General features: G+C 48.5%; 2 protein-coding genes across 10 annotated transcripts in view; one reads left to right on the forward strand and one right to left on the reverse strand.

The window, feature by feature from the left end:
* Nucleotides 1-63: 63 nt before the first annotated feature.
* Nucleotides 64-16,120, forward strand: LOC129545087 (uncharacterized). 2 transcript variants are annotated; one of them, XM_088838502.1, is made up of 4 exons: nucleotides 64-8,493; nucleotides 9,301-9,442; nucleotides 14,048-14,093; nucleotides 15,618-16,120. In XM_088838502.1, coding segments are annotated over exons 1-4 (312 nt in total). In that variant the 5' UTR covers nucleotides 64-8,371; the 3' UTR covers nucleotides 15,620-16,120. The 2 variants fall into 2 exon arrangements, with proteins under 2 accessions (XP_088694628.1, XP_088694624.1); XM_088838498.1 differs by having other exon boundaries at nucleotides 14,048-16,120.
* The window catches only part of VPS8 (VPS8 subunit of CORVET complex), a 313,442-nt gene continuing 304,044 nt past the window's right edge, over nucleotides 11,063-20,460 (reverse strand). For 6 of the 8 annotated variants that reach the window (XM_088838472.1, XM_055408827.2, XM_055408831.2 and 3 more), the window contains 2 exons: nucleotides 14,597-14,677; nucleotides 11,063-11,700 (listed from right to left, as the gene is read on the reverse strand). In XM_088838472.1, the coding sequence (XP_088694598.1) occupies nucleotides 11,551-11,700; nucleotides 14,597-14,677 (231 nt within the window). In that variant the 3' untranslated portion in view covers nucleotides 11,063-11,550. Of the gene's footprint in view, nucleotides 11,701-12,020; nucleotides 12,178-14,596; nucleotides 14,678-20,460 lie in introns of those variants that run through there. The other 2 variants (XR_016038004.1, XM_088838475.1) reach the window with 2 other exon arrangements.

Here is a 20,460-nt window from a genome sequence, read left to right on the forward strand (position 1 = left end):
ACTGGGAACTTTGATCACAGAGCGTCATGGATCAGGTTGAGGAGATACCCAGAGTGAAGGAGACACTGTTCTATAAATAGCCAGTTCTTCGCAGAACAACGCTCTGGCAGTCCTTTTGGCATGCTGATGAGCATCGCTACCCTGCTAGTCCGGGTGGAAAATGCTCCCCTGGCCAGCTCAGGGTGTGCTCTGGTGCGTGCCATTCTCTCCTTTCCTCGTCTCTCTGCTGCCTGCACTGGCTGTGGGCCAGCGTTGCCACAGCTTCCTGGAGGCCAGCTCAGCCCCCAGTTAAGGCGGTGTCTGCACAACCAGCCCTCCATGACCTGGGGCTGGGCTAGACCTTGCTCCAGAAGAGATGACATCATCTGTTTCATGCTCAGTCCAGCTTAGGTTGAATGCCTATCCCCGCTCCAGCGTGCTGTGTGGATACAGAATGAGTCAGGCCTGACCCCCAGCAGGAAGGGACCATGCATGGTCCACTCGGGGAGGTAATCCATGCAGGTGAGGGGACCTGGAGTGCCCTGGGAACCCGGGGGAGGCAGAGATGCGCCTGGCTTGGGCTAGCTGGAGAAGGAGTAGCATTTGAGCTGGCTTCAGGGGTGGCTTCCCCAACATTTCCCTGCTTTTTAAAATTGTTCAAATCTGCGGGAGACTTTTAGGAAGTCATGTAGGTATTATATTTAGGAGGCAGCCACATCTGATGTCTTAAGGAAAAAAATCAATAATAGTTTTAGTTAGCATGGAAATGCTAAAGACAGCAGTCCTTTAGGGATTAGGAATGAATCTAATAGGTTTGATTAACTCTGCTTCATTTGGTTGTATGAAGCATTAGAATGGCTTAGGTGAGAAATGGACTAGAATTCAGTATGATGCATGGATTTTTTATGCCAATGCAAAAACAGTTGAAATAGTTCACTGCTAAGTCAGGAGAAAATATTTTGTGTAATATTCATTCCCTTTACTACAGTAATACTCACGGGCTATTGTAAATGTTCTCTTTTCTTACACACATAAAATAGTGACTGATTCTTTCTTATTTAGCTCTCGTCAGAATTTTGCTCCTAATATCCATTTATAACAGGTGTTCTTGTGTGAGTTGGTTATCTGCCATTTCTCCAAATGTACTGTCTGTGAGGCATAGTGAAGAATCCAGGAAATTTGAAATACGGCCATATGAAACTGAACTGTCCAGGTTGGAGACAGAATCATTTCCTGTTCCCAACTCTCCACGAGCGTGCTCTCTGGCAGCATCCTGTGCTCTGTCGGCATCATGATGCGACTCTTCTGTGTCACGTTAGTTCATATTTTAAGAAACAAGAAGAGGCCTGTTGTGTCCTTTCCTGAAGCCTCCACTTGGCATCCTGCACAAACCTCTCCAGGCAGAACCTGCTTTCCTAGTTGTATGTGCAGTTCTCATGACTGGCTAGAACATTTTGTTAGGTTCAGGTGCCCTAAACATCCTTAAGGGTTCAGAAAGCAGAGTGTGCGTATTCCTTTGAAAGCAGTGTTACTTAACACTTTGTGTGCTAGGTGAGAATGCAGCCAGCATAAAGTTCCCACTTACTGAAACATAAAGACTCAACACATCAGCCCGAGAAGATGGTGTCCAGAGCTCCAGGGCCAGCGGGGCCCAGGAGAGTGCGACAGAGGCAGGTGTGGGGAGAAAGGCTTAGGGACAAAGAGCTGATGAGCCCTGCTGTGGGCTCTCGGTGCCGCCAGGACTGACTGGCCACCTGCAATCAGCGTCCTGTCTGCACCTAGCCGTGGGTGAGCTCTTTTCATCCCTGGACAGGAATACGAGGCTCTGTTTGCACTGTTCCTGTCCGTTCTCTCCTCCATCTGTTAATGTGTTGATAGTTGGGGTCAACCACCAGGTCTCCAAAGCCATGGGAGTCCATGGGCTCAGGGCCACACTTCTGAGGCCGGCTGTGTCAGGGTTGGGCCCTTCACATTTGTATCTACGACTTTTGCCTAGGTTCCTGTTTTTTAAAACTCCTGAGCTGCCATTCAGATTAGCCAGGATTTTAATGGAATTTTTGGATTTAACACTAGTTGATAATCACTTTAAATACTCGCACAAACTCTTTATAATTAAAAACTCACTAAGATTCACTTACTACTATCAATTTTATAGAATTGGAGACATCCCATTGGATTCTAAATATAAAATGCTCCTGGATCTCAAAATAGCCTTTTCTAAATAAGCACAAGCAAGAACTTTTTTTGTTCTATCACTGTTAATAATTATCTGAAAATCATATATGATTGAACCAGAACTGTTTCTTTATGCTTGCATTCCAAAACAACTGGTAAGGGTATAAAAATATGTAGTTTCAACTTAAATTCTAGGCCTGTTCTGTTCTATATTATATGAAAGAATCTCTCTGTAATCCTGATACTGTGTTACTCATTTGTATAAGCATATTTATAGGCACTTTAGAAACTGTTTAGGCTGCAGTGTGTATTATAGACATTGCACACGGTTATGTTACATAGGCTTTTGATTCACACTTGTACATTGAGAGACATGAAAGCTTTATTGCTTGGACCTTTGCTCACCTGGGGCAGAGTTGGGCTGTGTGGATGGAAAAACTGCTCTCTCAGGCTTTTGTCAAAAACTGACACCATTCCCACGTTTTGAAAGTTGGTGTAAAAGCTGTTAGGTAGAAGATACGAAATAAGTACTGTGTGGAGTTTAGCTTTCTGATCGAACCAAGATTTCTTTTAGCATTTTCGAGTTTCACATGTGTTCATGACTTTTCTGAGAAATAACAAAGCAATTAAAATGCTTTTGTGGTTATAACTATTTGGTACATTGACAATGGAAGCTTTACAATAAAAAATCTAGGTATATTCAAGATTTGAAATGCAAATCTGAGAAAAACCTCTTTAGAAAAACTGCTGCATTCCTGGAAGGGGACGACCTGTAGTTCGAGGTAATACAGTACAGAATAAAATCACCAGGACCAGAACAAAACCATGAAGTTGTTTTCCTGAAGTACCTTTTTGGATTTGATCTAGGATTTGATTTTATCTTGAGTGGTGGTTTTATTTCTTAATCTCTGCTTCCTGGCCTGTGTGAAACATCATAATTCCTTTGATCATAACCTCCTTTTATGCAAATCTCTCTGCTTAGGCAATAGGATGCAACCAGGTAATTTAGAAAGCTGTCAAAATACCCAGATATTTTTGGAGGTATAAATACTTTTAGGCAAGGGGGAATAAAAGCACAATTAAAAAAAATATTTATACTGTCAACACTTATTATTGCATTTTATTTGCAAAATTTTGCTGACACGGTTTGGATTTTTCCCCCGCTCCAGAGGTGGTGTCGGCACTGGAAGAAGCGGTTGTTCCGGCTTTTGTGTGCGCTGTCTCTTCCCGAGAGGAGGGGAGAGAGCGAGCAGTGGGCGGTCTGTGCTCTTGGTCAGTGCTGTCAGTCCCAGGGACGTCAGTGTTTCTCACACTCAAACATGAGTACAAGGGCACTCAGAACTAACTTTGGAATAATTAACCTCTAGAAAATTTCAGTGTCACTGCTCCCTTTCATTATCATGGGTAATTGAGAGTTGGCTGTACTGGGAAAGGGTCCTGTCTCTGGTCACGCTTTGAGTTCTTTCTGTTCAGATTGAAGTGCCCTCTTCATAGACTGGACAAGTCTAAAAGCAAATCATCACTAGCGGTTTTAATGCTGAGCTTCCATATCATGGTGTTCATATGTACTTCTAAGGCTGTTCGTACCTTGTAATAGTAACTTACTGTGTGATTTTTAAAACCTGTCTGTTTTCAAGTTTTAAGCACAATGTTGATTCTTCTCTAATTTCCTAAAATTACCTTGTTTTCCTACAAACAGCTCAACTTTCCTCTCTGTATAATACTTTAGGAGAATACTACCTTGTAAAATAAACGTGATTTTTTCCTTTTTTACCAGCACAAATATGCTATTTTGAATTTTGGAATATCCTTCCTCCCCACTCCACCCCCACCTTTGGAGAAGTTCTGTCTGATTAAATAGTAACACAGTGTGAGCTAAATGAAAAACAAAAAGACCTCATTTGGAAAATGTGAAACATATCAGTGCTTCCTTTGTGCTAGGAAATGTCATTTATATCATTATTCCATTTAAATTTTACAGAAACTTATTGCAGATAATTATTATTGTATAATTATTATGTACACTATACACTCACGCTCAGCACTCATGATAACTCCCAGAACCCTTTAAATAACTGTTTGTTGGCTGCATTAGGTTTATACAAATAAAAATTACGTTCCCTCACAAATAGGATTTATTTCACACAGAACTGCACTCTGTGTATTGAGCTCACATATTCCACGTAAGACGGTTCTGACTGCAGGCTGGCAGCCAGGGTGACAGCTGCCCTGCTGAGCCTCGGGGCCTGGTCACTTGGTCACCAAGGCTCAGCATGGCAGGTTCAAGAGCTTGATTTTTTTATTCACACCAAGAGCAGAGCAGCTTTGGGGCTGGCTTTTACTGAACAACCTCATGGGGAGTGCTAAATAAATTTGTTCATCAGTAATAAGAGTAATACCACTGTTCATAGTAATGATGATACAGCTACCTTTCTGCTTTCCTGAGTTATCCCCACAGCAGCCCTCTAGGAGAGATTGCAGTATCCTCCTGTCACACCAGGAAAAGGCCTCAGGAAGCAAACATTTGCCCAGAGTGGTGCAACCTGCAAGTACGTGGGACTTGGATTTGAACCCAGTCACCTTGGCCGTGGAGCCTGTGTGCTGGGCCGTCTGCTTCCTCCTGTAGGCCTTCCCACTCTCAGGACCTTGGGGGCTGAGCCAGGAGGCAGACAGTGGGCGAGCAGCAGGGCACAGGGTGCCCTTTCTGTCCCTGACCCAGAGGACACCTTCCCCTTCCTCATCCAGACGCTGCCAGGCTTCTCCCTCCCTCCTGCTGTTCTGTGCTTCACATGGAGCCCCACCCCGTGCACACACACGCACATGCGTGCGCACACGCCATCTTTTTGTAGACATCTCAGTGCTTGGATTTGGCCGTTGCTGCTTCTGTGTTTAATCAAGAATCTAGGCTAGCTCTTCCTGCCTTCACAAAAGATAACTTATCTTTTAAAGTGACTTCTGTAGACAGCTAATCTCATCAACTGTGTGTGCATTCTGCTAATTTAACTCTACATAATTGTATTGCCGAGCTCTAGAAAGCATCTCATTGTAGCGTCTTACAGGTGCTGACTGCACATGCTTTTATTCTGCAGTAAACTTAGCATCTTGTCCTCACTACATTTCAGTCCCTGGGAACTGGTGATGCCTTTAACCCCTGGAGTCCCACTCCAACTCTGTGCTGAATGAAGGGGTAAGATGGGACCTTAGGACTCGGGCTTGCTGGGGTGTGAGGGTCAGTTCAGTTCAGTTCAGTCGTGTCCGACTCTCCGCGACCCCATGAAGCACAGCACGCCAGGCCTCCCTGTCCATCACCAACTCCCGGAGTACACTCAAACTCATGTCCACAGAGTCGGTGATGCCAAAGGGAAGCAATTAGAAGTCAGAATTGTTCAGAAACCAGGCAGATAGGAGTATATGCCTGCATATTCATGGTGTTTTTCTGTTCGCTTTTTGGAATTTTCCTAGTTTTCAAAGAATGAGTTGATAATTACTTACAGACTGGGAAACAAACTCCGCAAGCTGGGAGATACTGAGTCCCGGGACAGTCAGTGCAGGTGGAGCCCGAGACTGCTGGAGGTTTGTGGGAGGGAGTGGGGATCCCGCGAGTCTGGGCAGCTTCCCGCCTGCTCCCCTGCCTGGGGAGGGGGCTCCTGAAGGCTGGGCTACGGACTGTGTGTCCTGGAGCCACCTGGCCTCCCCAGGGAGGGAGGGAGGGACCGCAGTCCAGGCCTCCACCCGTGACCGGAAGGGTTTTGAGCTGGGGCTGGAGCGGGTATTTGCTTCTCATGTCCTCAGTTCCCGGCCTGAAGCTGTGTGTGTGGCTTTGGCAACGGCAGATCAGAAGGTCTCTGGTGGGACATTTCAGCCCTCGCTGACCACGAGCCATCACCTAGTGTGCGAGCATCCCAGAAGATTCACGCCCAGAAGGTCTGGACAGTCACTGCAGGATGATGGCAGAAAGTGCAGCGGCGTGGATCCTCGAAGCCACACAGCACCTGAAGGGGAATTTAGCAAAGCATTTCCACAGACACCATCTTACCTGCCAAACCCAGCAACCGTGTGTGCCAGGTAGGACAGGATAGCTTCATGAGTTCATGGCTGAAGCATCCCACAGTTCAGTTGACAGTAGAGGCAGGTGAGTCGCTCAGAATTGAAGGAAATGGCAACCAACTCCAGTGTTCTTGCCTGGAGAATCCCAGGGACAGTGGAGCCTGGTGGGCTGCCGTCTATGGGGTTGCACAGAGTCAGACACGACTGAAGCGATTTAGCAGCAGCAGCAGGTCCAGAGTTTGGTCCAAACACCCAAATTCAGCTGGTGTTAGCCCTCACTGGTTAAGGCCCTGTAGTCACGCCTGCTCTCTCTTGCTGCTCTCCCTTATCTGTTTCCTCCCCAAACCTAGCCTTTCCCAGCCCTGACTCTAGGCAGGGGCATCCAGGAACAACAGCCCAGCCCTCTGGGCATCACCTGATGCACCTCTGTCTACTGCTCTAGCTTTCTGCCCAGCCTGGCTTGACCTCCCCCTGGATTTGGCCGAAACCAGGCTCAGGAGTGGCCCACCCTGGATCTAAGCACCCTCTTGGGAATTGGCCTCAAATCTTAGCACCTTAGGTATTAGTGGCTTCTACCTTCTTTTGCTCCCAGCCTCACTGAAGTGGGGCCTTGGATACTAGCTGCTTCCTGTGGTAAGCACCAGCCCTCACCTACCTCGGGCTTGCCTCCTGGGGGCAGCTGACCCCAGGGGACTGTGGCCCCTGACTCTGATGACCCAGCTGTGAACAAGGAAGAGCCCCATGTAGTAGACTAAGGGTTTCGGCCCATGTGTTTAGAGTCTGTGTGAACTAATTCATCAAGCAAACGTAGGTACACCATGTGTCGGCAGAAGACCTTGGAAGAACCACAGCAGTGCTCTGAGGCCATGCGGTGAGGCCTGGAACCATTGGGAGGACCCAGGTCTGGGGTTCTGTGGTACGTCTGGAGGGTGGGCTTCCTGAGGCCACGTGGGATTCATAGGGATCTTCAGAGCCTGGTTTTGCTGGGAATCTAGACTGTTGAGTGGTGACTGTAGCTTGATGTAGGAGCTTCACTAAATGTAGGAAGGATTGGGGTTTCCCAAGAGACCAAGGCCCCAGTGAACATGGGGTCTTGAGTGGGCATCTCTGTAGGTCGCCAGGAGGTCAGCACATGATCAGAGGGTCCAACTAGAAATCACTGGGGGTCTTGAAGGTCAGTTCTTCCCCGGGGGATTTAGCCTCACCCCATGTATCCGAAGAGTCACATGCAGGCAGCGAATTCCTAGTGCTGCAGTGTGTACTGAGTCAAACAGAAGAGCACGTGGGCTCCACATCAGCCTGACAGAGGCCTCAGAAAGGGAGTAACGGCATCATGGCAAGGTTGGCGGCGGGGAGGAGGAAGGGAGGAAGCTGACTGGAAGTCAGGAAGTCACTGTTGCAGGTGCAGTGGATTGGGGGAATATTGAAGAATGATGGACTGACTCATTCTTGTATAGAAGAGAGGCTGGGCTGGCAAACCATGAGGTCCTCCAGGTTGCTAGGGGCTGGGATCTGGCCCTCCAGATTATCGGCACCAAATTCTGACCTTTGAGATGGATGTGGCATAGAGTTCTGAGGGAACAGATTTCAGGTAGGAACAGGGGCTACTGGCTTTGTCCCCGAAGCTGGAGACGTTCGTTTATCCACACAGGCAGTAGCATATGCTCAAAAATCTGTTAATTATACCTGCCCTCTGACCCTGAAAAATCACTCCTAAGTTTAGACCCGACAGAAATGCATACGTATGTCCACCAAAAAGACAGGAAGACAGTACTGGAAACAGCCCAATCATCCATCAGCAATAGAATGGATAGGTTATTGTGTATTCATACAATGGGATACTCCTTGGCAATAAGAATGAACAGCATGGATAAATCTCAGACATAATTGGAGTAAAAAAAAAAAAATCCACTTCCAAAAGAGTAAATGTACTTCATTTATATGAAGTTCAAAACAGGCAAAAGTATGGTTTTATACTGCACGATGGTGGCTGACTTTGGGGTGGGGGGTGATGAACGGAATTCTGGGACATCTGGGCGCTGGTCATTTCTGTTTGCTTGATCTGGGTGCTGATTATACAGGTGTTTATTTCATGGATTAATCCAGCTTTGCACATGTGGTTTGTGAATTTTTGTGTCTATAAAACGTTTACACTAAAGAGACTTAAAAGATGGTTGCAGCCGGTCTGCTTTCAGCACTGTACTGTGAAAGATGCAGGAGTGGACCAGACACAGTCGTGTGCCCTCAGGAGCGATGGCGGCAGACAGGACAACACCCAAGTGGGGAAACAAGGTGAGTCAAACTGCTACTTACCTGGGGAAGTGGGGAAGGCTTCAGAGAGTACTGGAGTGTGGAGGGGCTGGTGGCAGGAAGATGGCCACCAGTGCCCTGGAGAGGAGGGGCCGCTGGATGAACCCTCTGATGAATCAGAGCTGCCCCCTGGGGCCCAGTGGGGCCGCCTCCCCGCAGACTCCCGAAGGTCATGGAGTCCTCCTCGGGCTGCCCAGAGGACAACACACCAGGCCTTTCCTGCAGCTGTGCGTGCGTCACAGGCATCTCATTCTGGAGATGCACTTTTGGAAAAACATTTTCAGTGGGGAGTGCCTAGTGGAAACATACTGCTTCTAAAAGGATCCCCAAAGCTCTGAATTATTCACTGACGCATTCGCCCCTGTTGGCTTTCCTCTTCCACAAACACCTTCCCTCCCCGTCTCAGCGTGGTGGGCTGTGGTTGGTACTATGTTGCCTTTAAAGCATCTCCCACACATCACCTGGACCTTTGCTGCAGAGGGAGCAGATGTTATCTTTGTTTCTCAGAGGCCTGTCTGCATCAGTCCATTCTGCCTCCCGTGGGGAACTGGGTGAGGCTGCATCTACCCCCACCCACCACGGCAGGAGGGGGGCACTCTGCTGAAGCTGGGAGCTGAGTAACCATTTTCAGATGGTCCTTCCAGATACTCTGGAGAAGGAAATGGCAACCTACTCCTGTATTCTTGCCTGGAGAATTCCATGGACAGAGAAGCCTGGTGGGCTACAGTCCCTGGAGTCGCAAAGAGTTGGACATGAATGAGCAACTAACTTTCAAATACTGTTTACCAGGTACAAAGAAGAAACGGGCTGTGATGGACATTGTTGTGTTTTGGCCAATCAGAACCCCTCCTTTCTCTCAGGACCCCAACTTCCTTTCAGAGGACCCCCTGCCCTCCCCTGGGGCAGCATAGGAGGAGCCGGCTCAGCTCAGGTACATGCCCTCCCCATGGGTGCCTGGAGCCTGCCTCCCCAAGATCCTTCCTCCTGCCACCTGTCACAGCCCAGGGGTGGGCATGTGACTGGAAGAGCAGCTGGAGCTCTGCAGTGGGCTGGATTGTGTGCCGAGGGCTGCTGTTCTGTACCCCTGGGAGCCCCCCCTCTGCAGTGAGCCCCCCTAGCCCCAGCCGCAGCAGAGCCTGGCTGTATCTCCCCTGTGGAGCTGCTCTGAAGTGGGACCCGATGTCACTGCAGACTAGGACACGTGCTAAGTGCCAGGAGAGGGGACGTACTGGGCCTAGCTCAGGCTGGCACGTCCCAGGGCCCAGCAGTGCCCAGCCAGCGGGTCGGTTTCTCACCTACCCTCAGATGAGCCAGGAGGGCTCTTCAAATCCAACCCAGAAGGCATGACCTGGGTATAAAGCTGTCGGCCTTTGTTCAGTGGTGCTGTGACCCGAATAACAAGGGACTCTTGGGACTGATAAATCAGGGATGGGCTGGAGGAGAGAGGTGCTGGTGTTCACCGGTCCTGGTGTGAACAACGGCTTGGGTGTGCAGTGAACTAACTGCCTTGGCTCCTTCGAGTATAAACTGAGGAAGGGCAGCAAGCGCTGCGTTTTGCTTTGAGATTGTCAAGCTCCTTTGGCTTTGATTTTAGACTCATCAAGAAATCAAGAAACCTTCTGATATGGAGTTTGTGGAGTGGTGTCACTGGCTCTGGAATCAGTTCTGAGTTCAGATCTGTGATCTGCTGTTTTTTGTGTGTCATCTTGGTTAAATTTTCCCATGTAAGCCTCAGCTTTCTTATCTGTAGGATGGGGTTGAGACCCTTGTGTGTCTGATGGCTGGTCTTGTACTACTCCTCCACACCCCCCAGTGTGGCCTCCTTGTATCCCCCCCACCATGCCACCGCCTTGCGGGAGTTCTGTGCTAAGAGCTCAGCTCACACATCTGGGCAGTACGGCACATGTTTGCACTTTGCGTTCTCAGGCACGGGCTCATTTACTCTTTATAAAGAAACTGAAGCTGAGAGAGGTGAACTGACTTGCTCAGGATCACAGCCAGGATGTGACAGAAGCAGGATTTCTTTTCTATTCGCAGTTCTATGTAGTTTCTACATCGATTTCCTGGGGGTTGTTCTGGAGGATTAGAAAGAGCCCAGCGTGAGGCCTGGCACCTGGAGTGCTGGAGTGTGGAGGGTTGCTGGGGTGGTCGGAACTGTGGGCGTCGGACCTGGAGCTGGACCGCAGCACTTGCCTGGTGTTGTCTGTGCTCTACAGCTCTGAGAGCCTGCTGGCCCTGAGTCCGCGGGATGGACACCTAGTCTCTGCCTATGTGGTACAGTCTCCTGCAGTGGTTGGCTCAATGATGTACAAAGTTCTTGGGCCAAGAAATGTGAAAATCCTGCTCTGGCAGCCTGGGCCCTGGCCAAGGAGCGCCTGGGTGGCTGGTGGTCTGGATGGAGCCTGTGACACAGCTGCTTATGGAATAAAGGCAGGGCTGCCCCAGTCAGGGCCCTTGACTTTGAGCTATAATAGAACTGCACTGTGGCCACAATGGTTCTGAACGTCCTTTGTGACTTGGTAGGTGGAGAGTGAGACAGTCAGCAGGCCTGCAGGGCATGAACAGGAGGCATTTATGGTTAGAAATGGCAGATGTTAACACTCAAACTGTTTCAACACAAACGAGGAAAGGGAGGTGCCCTGGCCCCCACAGGCCCTTCGTCCCCTCCAGCGCAGGTTTCCTTGATGCTGCAGCCCAGCGACCACTGTCCCTCTGGCAGCAGGACGCAGCGGCACCCCATACTAACCACCAGCAGGAGAAGACGGGCCGGGGTGGCCATGGACTGGGCTGCTGCCTACAGAGCTCTGCCTCTTCTCCGCTCTTTGGGGAAACAGTCCCAACAGACAAAAACGCATATCCTTAAATAACTAGATGGAGGTACATCGTGTTCATTTGCTTAATAAGCAAAACAAAATCAGTCTGGTGCCCAGGCTGCAACAATATCGGAAGGGCCAGGGTCTCTGCGGCTGGGGGCATGGAGTCCTCGGGTGATCCCTCCCCTTGCTGGCCTGTCTCTGGGCTCCAGGCCCAGGAAAGACTTCAGTCCTCAGTCACCGGGGGAGGAATGAGCTGCAGCTGGAAGTTCTCCTTCTGGAAGATGCTGTTGAAGGCGGGGCCACTCTGGGACCCTCCAAATGGCCTGCAGCTCTCGCCACTGCGATTCTGGGAGAGTTCCGTGAGGAGGGCCAGCTGCAGAGGAGGGGACACAGTCAGCGGGGGCTGGAGGTAAAGCAGGCAGGGACCCCACATCTGCATCGAGCTAACCACCACGGTGACTCTGCACATGTTCACGGCCTCTGGCAAGGCCTGAGTTTCCTCCTTTAACAACGAGGAGGCTGGACATGGTAAGTCTCACAGGCACGTCGCACTGTGATACTTTCTGAGCCTCCCTCACGCTGTGTACCTCAGCAGAGGGCACGTGACCCTGTTGCCCAGCTCACTCCAAACTCCCTTTCTCCTTAGTGGGCTTTCCTCAGAGTGAGTGGTGATCTCTGGCTCTGCGCCCTTGCCTTCATGATCCAGATAGCTCCCGATGGACGCGCCAGCTGCCACTTCAAACTCACGGCCTCCAGGGACACTCACGGATGCCACCTTCTCCTCTAAGTGCCCTCCCTGCTCCGGTGTCCACCAGTGACACCCTCCGTTACAGGCTCAGTGCTGGGAGACCTGCCAAGGAAGGCAGACTGTTGATCTAGCCTGCCGGGAAGATCAGGAATAGAGCCTGATGACCTAGCCCCAAGTTGCCCTTGATGGTCAGAGGAGAGTGGAGTGCCACACCTGAACTTTACCTGGAAAGACAGCAGCTGTGAGGACTGAGCCGTCACCTACAGCAGGGCAAGCCAGTGCCTTCTAGGCTACTAGATCATGCTACTAGGTCTTTTACATGAAATGTGTCTGATTCTCCACAACCACCTTCTGGGTGAAAAACCCAGAGCCCTGAGAAGTGAAGTAACTGGGTCACCCCAGGGGTGAGGGTAGCCTGGGATTCAAGCTCTGGTCCCTGGGACAGTTTCTGGTTGGCCAAGGTGCCTGAGGTTCTGCCTCCCCTGGAGATGACGTCTGTCACCTGCTCTCTTCCCACCTCCCCCAGGGTGTCTGTCTTTACTGCCCTCCGACCTCTGATAAGGGTTCTTTCCTCACCTAGGTGATAGTGGCAGGAGGCTTACATGTGTCTGTCCTTCTGTTGAAAACTCACTGCAGTGGCTGTGGTAACTGGGGAGACATCTGAAGAGCCCTGGTTCACAGTATTGATTTACCTAAAATACTCCAGCACCTGGCCCTGCTCAGACACGTGGCTGTGGTCCGAGGCAGAGTCCTGAACCAGGCTCCCTGCGGGGACTCTCACTGCTGTCCAGCAGGTTACAGAGGGGGTCCTGCGCTCTGCACAAGCCCCACCCACGTCACTTCCCATCTTCTGTAACCCTGTGGGCTGCCACCAGCCTATGGCATTCTCTGCAAGGACTACTACATATGATGCCATACCAGGACAGGCAACAGAGGCTACATAAACACGAAGTTCTTTCACATTCAGATGCTGAAGTGAAAGGATCAAGCACAAAAATATTTTTTGTTTTCCACTTTTGTACCTTAAGTGTTCTGGAAATTGATGGGGCCTGCGATTCATGGGGTCGCGGAGAGTCAGACACGACTGAGCGACTGAACTGAACTGAATTGAACTAGTGGCTCAATAGTGTGAAGCAGAACTTCCTGAGAATCAAAGGCCCAGAAACCCCTCCCGGGGCAGAGCCGGACTTAGGCTGGGAAGGGGCGAGGTGAGGCCAGGTCAGGGAACTTCCTGGAAGAAAAGCCTCTGCCCAGACCAGTTCTCAGAGATGGAACACCGATTTTCCTCTGGGCTGCCACCAGCCTAGCAGGTGTGTGGGGAATGGGAAAAGGGAGTGCAGCACAAAAACAAGAGCCCAGAGCCAGTCTGTGAAGCTCGAGGAAAGCGCAGGGAAGAAATCTGGCCAGACTAGAATTTAGGTGTGACTGGGGGTGAGGAGGAGCTGGTTGAATTTGACTCCACCTGCAGGGGCTGGAGAGCCAGGAAAGTGTTATAAGCCAGGGGAGTAACAGGACTTTGGGGCTTGGAGATGGTGCCCTGCAAGAAGCAGAATCCCTAGAGAAGGGACAGAAGACCTGCAGTGACCTCTGTGAGCTGGAAGGAAAGGGGAGAAACAGATATGAGATCGCCCTATGGAGTGGGTGGGGTGGGAAGGATGAGCCCAGGGTGCTGGCAGGTGACTGGATGACAGACAAAGAAGGCCACACAGAGACAGGCATGGGCAAGCAAGAGCAGAGTGTTGCGCGTGACTGCCAGTAGCCCTCTAAATAGGTACTCTTCTTCTAGTTCCAGGATTCAGTAGTTTTAGGGCTTTTGGAATCAAGACCAGTCTCCCTAGTCTCCACTGCAGTTAGGTCCCCTGTCTAAGTACTGGACAAAGAAGGTAAGTGGAAGTGGTGTACACAGTTTCTAGGAACTATCGTTAAATAGAGGGCTTATGAACTTCTTCCTTTTCTTCCACCTTGCTAACAGGTATGCAGGTGTGATGGTTGGAGCTGGGGCAACCATGTTGAACCATGTGAGTATAATCCATATATTAGAGATGACAGAACCACAATGTAGAAGAAATCTAGAGAGAGATTCATGGAATGTGCCTGGGATCCCTGCATTTGCAATGCTATATTGGTTAAGCCACTACAATTTGGCATTTATCTTTCATGGCCAAAACAAATTCAGCCACTGCAGATGTACAGCAGAGTCTGGGGCTTAGGGCAGATTTGGCAGTCATCAGTAAAAACAGAGGCTCCCAGGTGAGGGACTGGGCTTACGCCTGCTTTCTCTGGAGGCCCTCCTGTGTCCTCAGCCCACGGTGAGTAGGGGACAGAGGTCTTTCCACTTACTATGCATCCTCTGCCAAGTTCTCAGTGCTCCCTGGGGTCAGGGCTCCACACACCATGACAGGGATGCCAGGGCACCTTACAGATGGAGGAGGAGGCTGGAGTGAGGACCTGGGACGCTGCGTTACCAAAACAGTAATTATAAGCAGGGAAATGAAAATTTAGATAACCCTATGAACATTACCCTGGAACTTCCTCGGTAGAGATGACAGAGCTGATCAAATGCTTGGATTTGCTGTGGATCCAGAACAGGTTCTGAGGTTGCCTGAGAAATCAGAAACAGTAGGATTAATAAGATACATGGGCAGCCTCCATGGAACATGATGCAGTGCTTCCTTCACGTGGAAGAAAACCCACGCTACCAGCAATCAATGAGCCACTTTACTGAATATTTATTACAAGTGGCTGCACACCCCCTCAGGCCCTTAGTGCCAGCTCTAGGCTGACAACCTCCCTAAGGCTTCTCCCTGTAGCCTCAGTGTTTCCATACTTATGAGCTTCCTTTGGGGTGTCTCGGTTCCTCTCTGCCTCTACTGTGGAGAATTTAGCTCCATGCAACCGTGCACCCCCGTATCCAGCACTGAATGCAGCCAGCAAAGATGCCCCTCCTTTGTGCTGGTGGCGGGGATATGTTACAAATGAGAAATTACGTCATCTCCCTGCCTTATTGTAAAGCTGGTAGCTACCCAAGGGACGGAGATTTTAGTCTGCTTTTGGGAGCGGGGAAGTCTAACTTGCTTCTCCAGCAGTTTTCGCCTTGTCCCACTGGTTACTGTGCCAACACCATGGTCCTGCTCTCTGTGGATCCAATCCAGCTCACAGCTGGAGGAAGAAATGGGGTCCTGGCAAAGGCCGCTGTAGGCTTTGGAGTCAGAGGCAACCTGAAATACAAGTTCTGACACTAACCTGCTGGGTGACCCTTAGGCAGGTCCCTTCTCTGACTTGTGAGAGAGGTAAATGCTTCCTTATGGGCTTACTGAATATTAAATTAGATGAGATCCTTCTTTTATCTGCTTGCCCCCGCACCCCCATAAGGGCTCAGTATATGCTGGGTTTTATTACTACAATTCAGAGCATCCTCAGTTAAATGATGGTGTGTTTCAGCGGGGAAGGTGTCGACATGAGCGCCCATCCCTCCGAGCTGAGCGAGGGCTCTGGGACTGCAGGGCTGCAGATGGGGGTCTGAAGACTTGTTCTGTTTACAGGAAGTCCTGGCAGGAACAGGGGAGGCAGAGAACAAGTAAACACCACTCGGAACTGTTACCATGTGCTGAGCGTTTCCTGCGTGCCAAGCCCTGTGTGCTCTCCGTGGATGAGCTCACTGAACCCTCATAACCACTCTAGGAGGAAGGTGCTGCCATGTCTATCCCTCCCCACTCCCTAAGGATTTGAACTTTCAAAAGCATTACAGTGTTAAGAGGTTATATAAACTTGTGTTCGAGGAATGACTTTGCTTCTTTTCTTCAAAATTTCCCACCCTTAGGGGGAAGAACCCTAAGCACTAAGGCAGAATGGAAGTAAGCACCACCCCTGAATAAACCATGAAATTAAAAGACACTTGCTCCTTGGAAGGAAAGTTATGACCAACCTTGGTAGTATATTAAAAAGCAGAGACATTACTTTGCCAACCAAGGTCCGTCTAGTCAAGGCTATGGTTTTTCCCGTGGTCATGTATGGATGTGAGAGTTGGACTGTGAAGAAAGCTGATCGCCGAAGAATCAATGCTTTTGAACTGTGGTGTTGGAGAAGACTCTTGAGAGTCCCTTATACTGCAAGGAGATCCAACCAGTCCATTCTAAGGGAGATCAATCCTGGTTTTTCATTGGAGGGACTGATGCTAAAGCTGAAACTGCAATACTTTGGCCACCTCATGCGACGAGTTGACTCACTGAAAAAGACTATGATGCTGGGAAAGGTTGGGGGCGGGAGGAGAAGGGGACGACGGAGAATGAGATGGCTGGATGGCATCACCGACTCTGTGGACATGAGTTTGGGTGTACTCCGGGAGTTGGTGATGGACAGGGAGGCCTGGCGTGCTGTAATTCATGGGGTCGCGGAGAGTCAGACACGACTGAGCAACTGAACTGAACTGAACTGAACTGAATAAACCATGCTTGTGAGTGTGAAACAGCTTCACAGCTTCATCTTCTGTGAAAGAATGTGTTTCAAGATGGAGAGCACAGCTGACAGTAGGGACGCTCACAGCGCCTGGGCCCGTGGACCCTGCTGAGCTGCCCTGGAGGCCGCCCCGGCCCAGGCGCCTTACGTCTTCCTGACGCTCTCAGTGACACGGGGACGGCGGAGGCTGGCCCGTGGGAATCCCAAGCCAGGCAGCCAGAAAGAGGAGGATAGACCACAGAGGCCCCACTTTTCATTCTAGACTCACACCTCTGGGTCTCCAGACACACGGAGGGGAGGGATCACTCTCTACTCTTGAGAATGTTCCAACTTGCCTTGACACTTGAAGAAACACTTCTCAATCTAATTTGGTAGAAAAACGATCCTGTTCTTGGAGAGAAATTGTGTGGACTATCACACTTCAGTTTATACTAAGTAAGATGCACAGGGGTGTTCCAAGCTAAAGATGATCTGAAGGTTTGAAAAATACTGCAAACCAAGCTCAAACAAGTAAGAAGAGAAAACACATAATACTTTTGAGAGACTTAACAATGGAAAACATGGTCCTGCCCCAATTTTCCGCATCCCTCAAGTACTGCTGGCATGAACTGGAAGGGCAGGACTGGTTATGGACAACACCTGCCTTTCACTGGCCACTCAGCACTTCAGCTGTGGGGCCTGCCATCCCCACAGTCCATATGACAAGGGACCAAACCACCCTGATCTTACTTTTGCTGATTCCGTGGTTACTCCATGATGAAGTTTAAGGAGGGTCTAAGTGGAACAAAGTCAGGAATGGACTAGGTAAGGTGGTGCTGGGTTGGGGTGTTAAAGTGGTTGATTTAAAAAGAAGGTTGTAAAAGCCAAGCTGGAAAATGACAAAGTGACAAGAGCAAGAAAAAATCTCATGAAATATACTGCTGTGCTTGTTATGAAAATGTAGATGATGAGCCACTGAAGAAACGCCCATCAAACCCTGTGCTGAGAAAACCTGTATTGGACACAGTTACTAGCTGTACAGACTTTCTGCCAATTGTGTTTTCTGTTTTGCATTTGTCACAAAGGAACTCAAAGCTAAGTGGTCAGCCATGTAAGACTAGCAGCTGTACAGGACGTGGTGGCAACCAGATTAGGTTTTACATTATTTTCCATAGGCACATGGTTTTTTAAAATCTAGATTTCTGCATTTATTTAATCATTGGATGTATTCTGGAAGCCAAATCATTTTGTGAAAGCGAAGGTCATGTGAGATCAGAAGTAGAAAATGCATGTGACACACAGATCATTCTCAATGGTGACAAGCTAAAAGCATTCCTTCTAAGGTTAGGAACAAGACAAGGATGTCCACTCTCACTACTTTTATTCAACATAGTTTTGAAAGTCCTAGCTGCGGCACTCAGAGAAGAAAAAGAAAAGGACTCCAAATTGGAAAAGAAGTAAAGCCCTCATTGTTTGCAGATGATATGATACAATACATTGAAAACCCTAAGGCTGCTACCAGAAAACTACTAGGGTCATCAGTGAATCCGGTAAATTTGCAGGATACAAAATTAATACACAGAAATCTCTTGCATTCTCATACACTAACAATGAAAGAAAGAGAAATTAAGGAAACAATCCCATTTGCCATCACATCAGAAAAAAAAAAATCCAGGCATAAACCTACCTGAGGAGGCAAAAACCTCTACTCTGAAAACTCTAAGACGCTGATAAAAGTACTGAAAGATAACACAAACGGAAAGATATACCATGTACTTGGATTGGACGAATCAACACTCAAGATGCTACCCAAAGCAACCTGCAGATTCAGTGCAATCCCAACAAATTACTGAAAGCATTTTCTACAGAACTAGAACAAACATTTTTAATCTGTTTGGAATCACAAACGGCCCTGAATTATTCCTTAAAAAACTAAAAACAGAACTACCATATGATCCAGCAGCCCCACCCATGGGCATGTATCTGGAGAAAACCATAGTTGAAAAAGATACGTGCACCTCAGTGTTCACTGCAGCTTCTAGCTAAGACATAGAATGTCCAAATGTTCATCACAGAAGAACGGATAAAGACGCAGTACATCTAACAATGCAATATTATCCAGCTATTAAAAAAGAACAAATTATGCCATTTGCAGCAACATGGGTGGACTTAGACATTATCAGTTAGTGAAGTAAGTCAGAGAAAGGTAAATCTATCACTCATATATGGAATGTAATTTAAAAAATGATACAAGTGAACTTACTTACAAAACAGAAATAGACTAACATTTCAAAAACAAACTTATGGTCACCAAAGGGAAAATGGGGAAAGGAAATGTGGAAGGGAGGGATGAATTAGGGCTTTCAGATGAACATATTCACAGTACTATATATAAAATAGATAACCAACAAGGACCCCTACTGTCCATGGGGTCTCAAAGAGTTGGACATGACTTAGTTACTGAACAACAATAAGAACAAGAAAGACCTACTGTATATAGCGCAGGGATTCTACTCAATATTCTGTAATAACCTATATGGAAAAGAATCTGAAAAGAGTGAATATATGTAATGTATAACTGAATCTCTTTGCTGTACATCTGAAAGTAACACAACATTGTAAATAAACTGTACTCTAATAAATTTTCTTTTTAAGTAGAAAATGGTACTGTTAAAAACAGCATCATGCTTTTGCCCCCAGGAAGCACTACATAGCTGATGAGTCTATTCCAGGCACAGAATAAACTCCCTTGGGAGTTTGCTCACTGAGGCAGCAAGTGTAGGAGTCTCAAATGCTGGTCCAACTCATGTTTTCTGATCTAGCTCTTCTTCAGTATTAAAATAGGAAAAGGAGTACGTCAAGGCTGTATATTGTCACCATGCTTATTTAACTTATATGCAGAGTACATCATGAGGAACGCTGGGCTGGAAGAAGCACAAGCTGGAATCAAGATTGCTGGGAGAAATATCAATAACCTCAGATATGCAGATGACACCACTCTTATGGCAGAAAGTGAAGAGGAACTCAAAAGCCTCTTGATGAAAGTGAAAGAGGAGAGTGAAAAGGTTGGCTTGAAGCTCAACATTCAGAAAACAAAGATCATGGCATCTGGTCCCATCACTTCATGGGAAATAGATGGAAAAACAGTGGAAACAGTGTCACACTTTATCTTTTTGGGCTCCAAAATCACTGCAGATGCTGATTGCAGCCATGAAATTAAAAGACGCTTACTCCTTGGAAGGAAAGTTATGACCAACCTTGATAGTATATTAAAAAGCAGAGACATTACTTTGCCAACCAAGGTCCATCTAGTCAAGGCTATGGTTTTTCCTGTGGTCATGTACTGATGTGAGAGTTGGACTGTGAAGAAAGCTGATCGCCGAAGAATTGATGCTTTTGAACTGTGGTGCTGGAGAAGACTCTTGAGAGTCCCTTGGACTGCAAGGAGATCCAACCAGTCCATTCTAAAGGAGATCAATCCTGGGTGTTCATTGGAAGGACTGATGCTAAAGCTGAAACTGCAATACTTTGGCCACCTCATGTGACGAGTTGACTCACTGGAAAAGACTGATGCTAGGAAAGGTTGGGGGCGGGAGGAGAAAGGGATGAAAGAGAATGAGATGGCTGGATGGCATCACCGACTCTCTGGACATGAGTTTGAGTGAACTCCGGGAGTTGGTGATGGACAGGGAGGCCTGGCGTGCTGTGATTCATGGGGTTGTGGAGAGTCGGACACGACTGAGCGACTGAACTGAAGAACCACAGAGAGATCTCGTTAAAATGCAGATTCTGGTTAGAAGGGGTGGGGTGGGGTCCGAGCCCCCAGGCAACATTTGGAGTAGCACCGCTAACCTGTACCCAGAACCACTCAGCACAGCTGGACTTCCTGTCCTCACCCCGTCCTAAGGGGAGCAGGACCCGCTCAGCTTATGGGCATTTGCCTTCTTCCCA

The sequence above is a fragment of the Moschus berezovskii genome, chromosome 1 (assembly GCF_049115385.1).
Source record: "Moschus berezovskii isolate FMDL1 chromosome 1, NW_MosBer_1.0, whole genome shotgun sequence".
NCBI lineage: Eukaryota > Metazoa > Chordata > Mammalia > Artiodactyla > Moschidae > Moschus > Moschus berezovskii.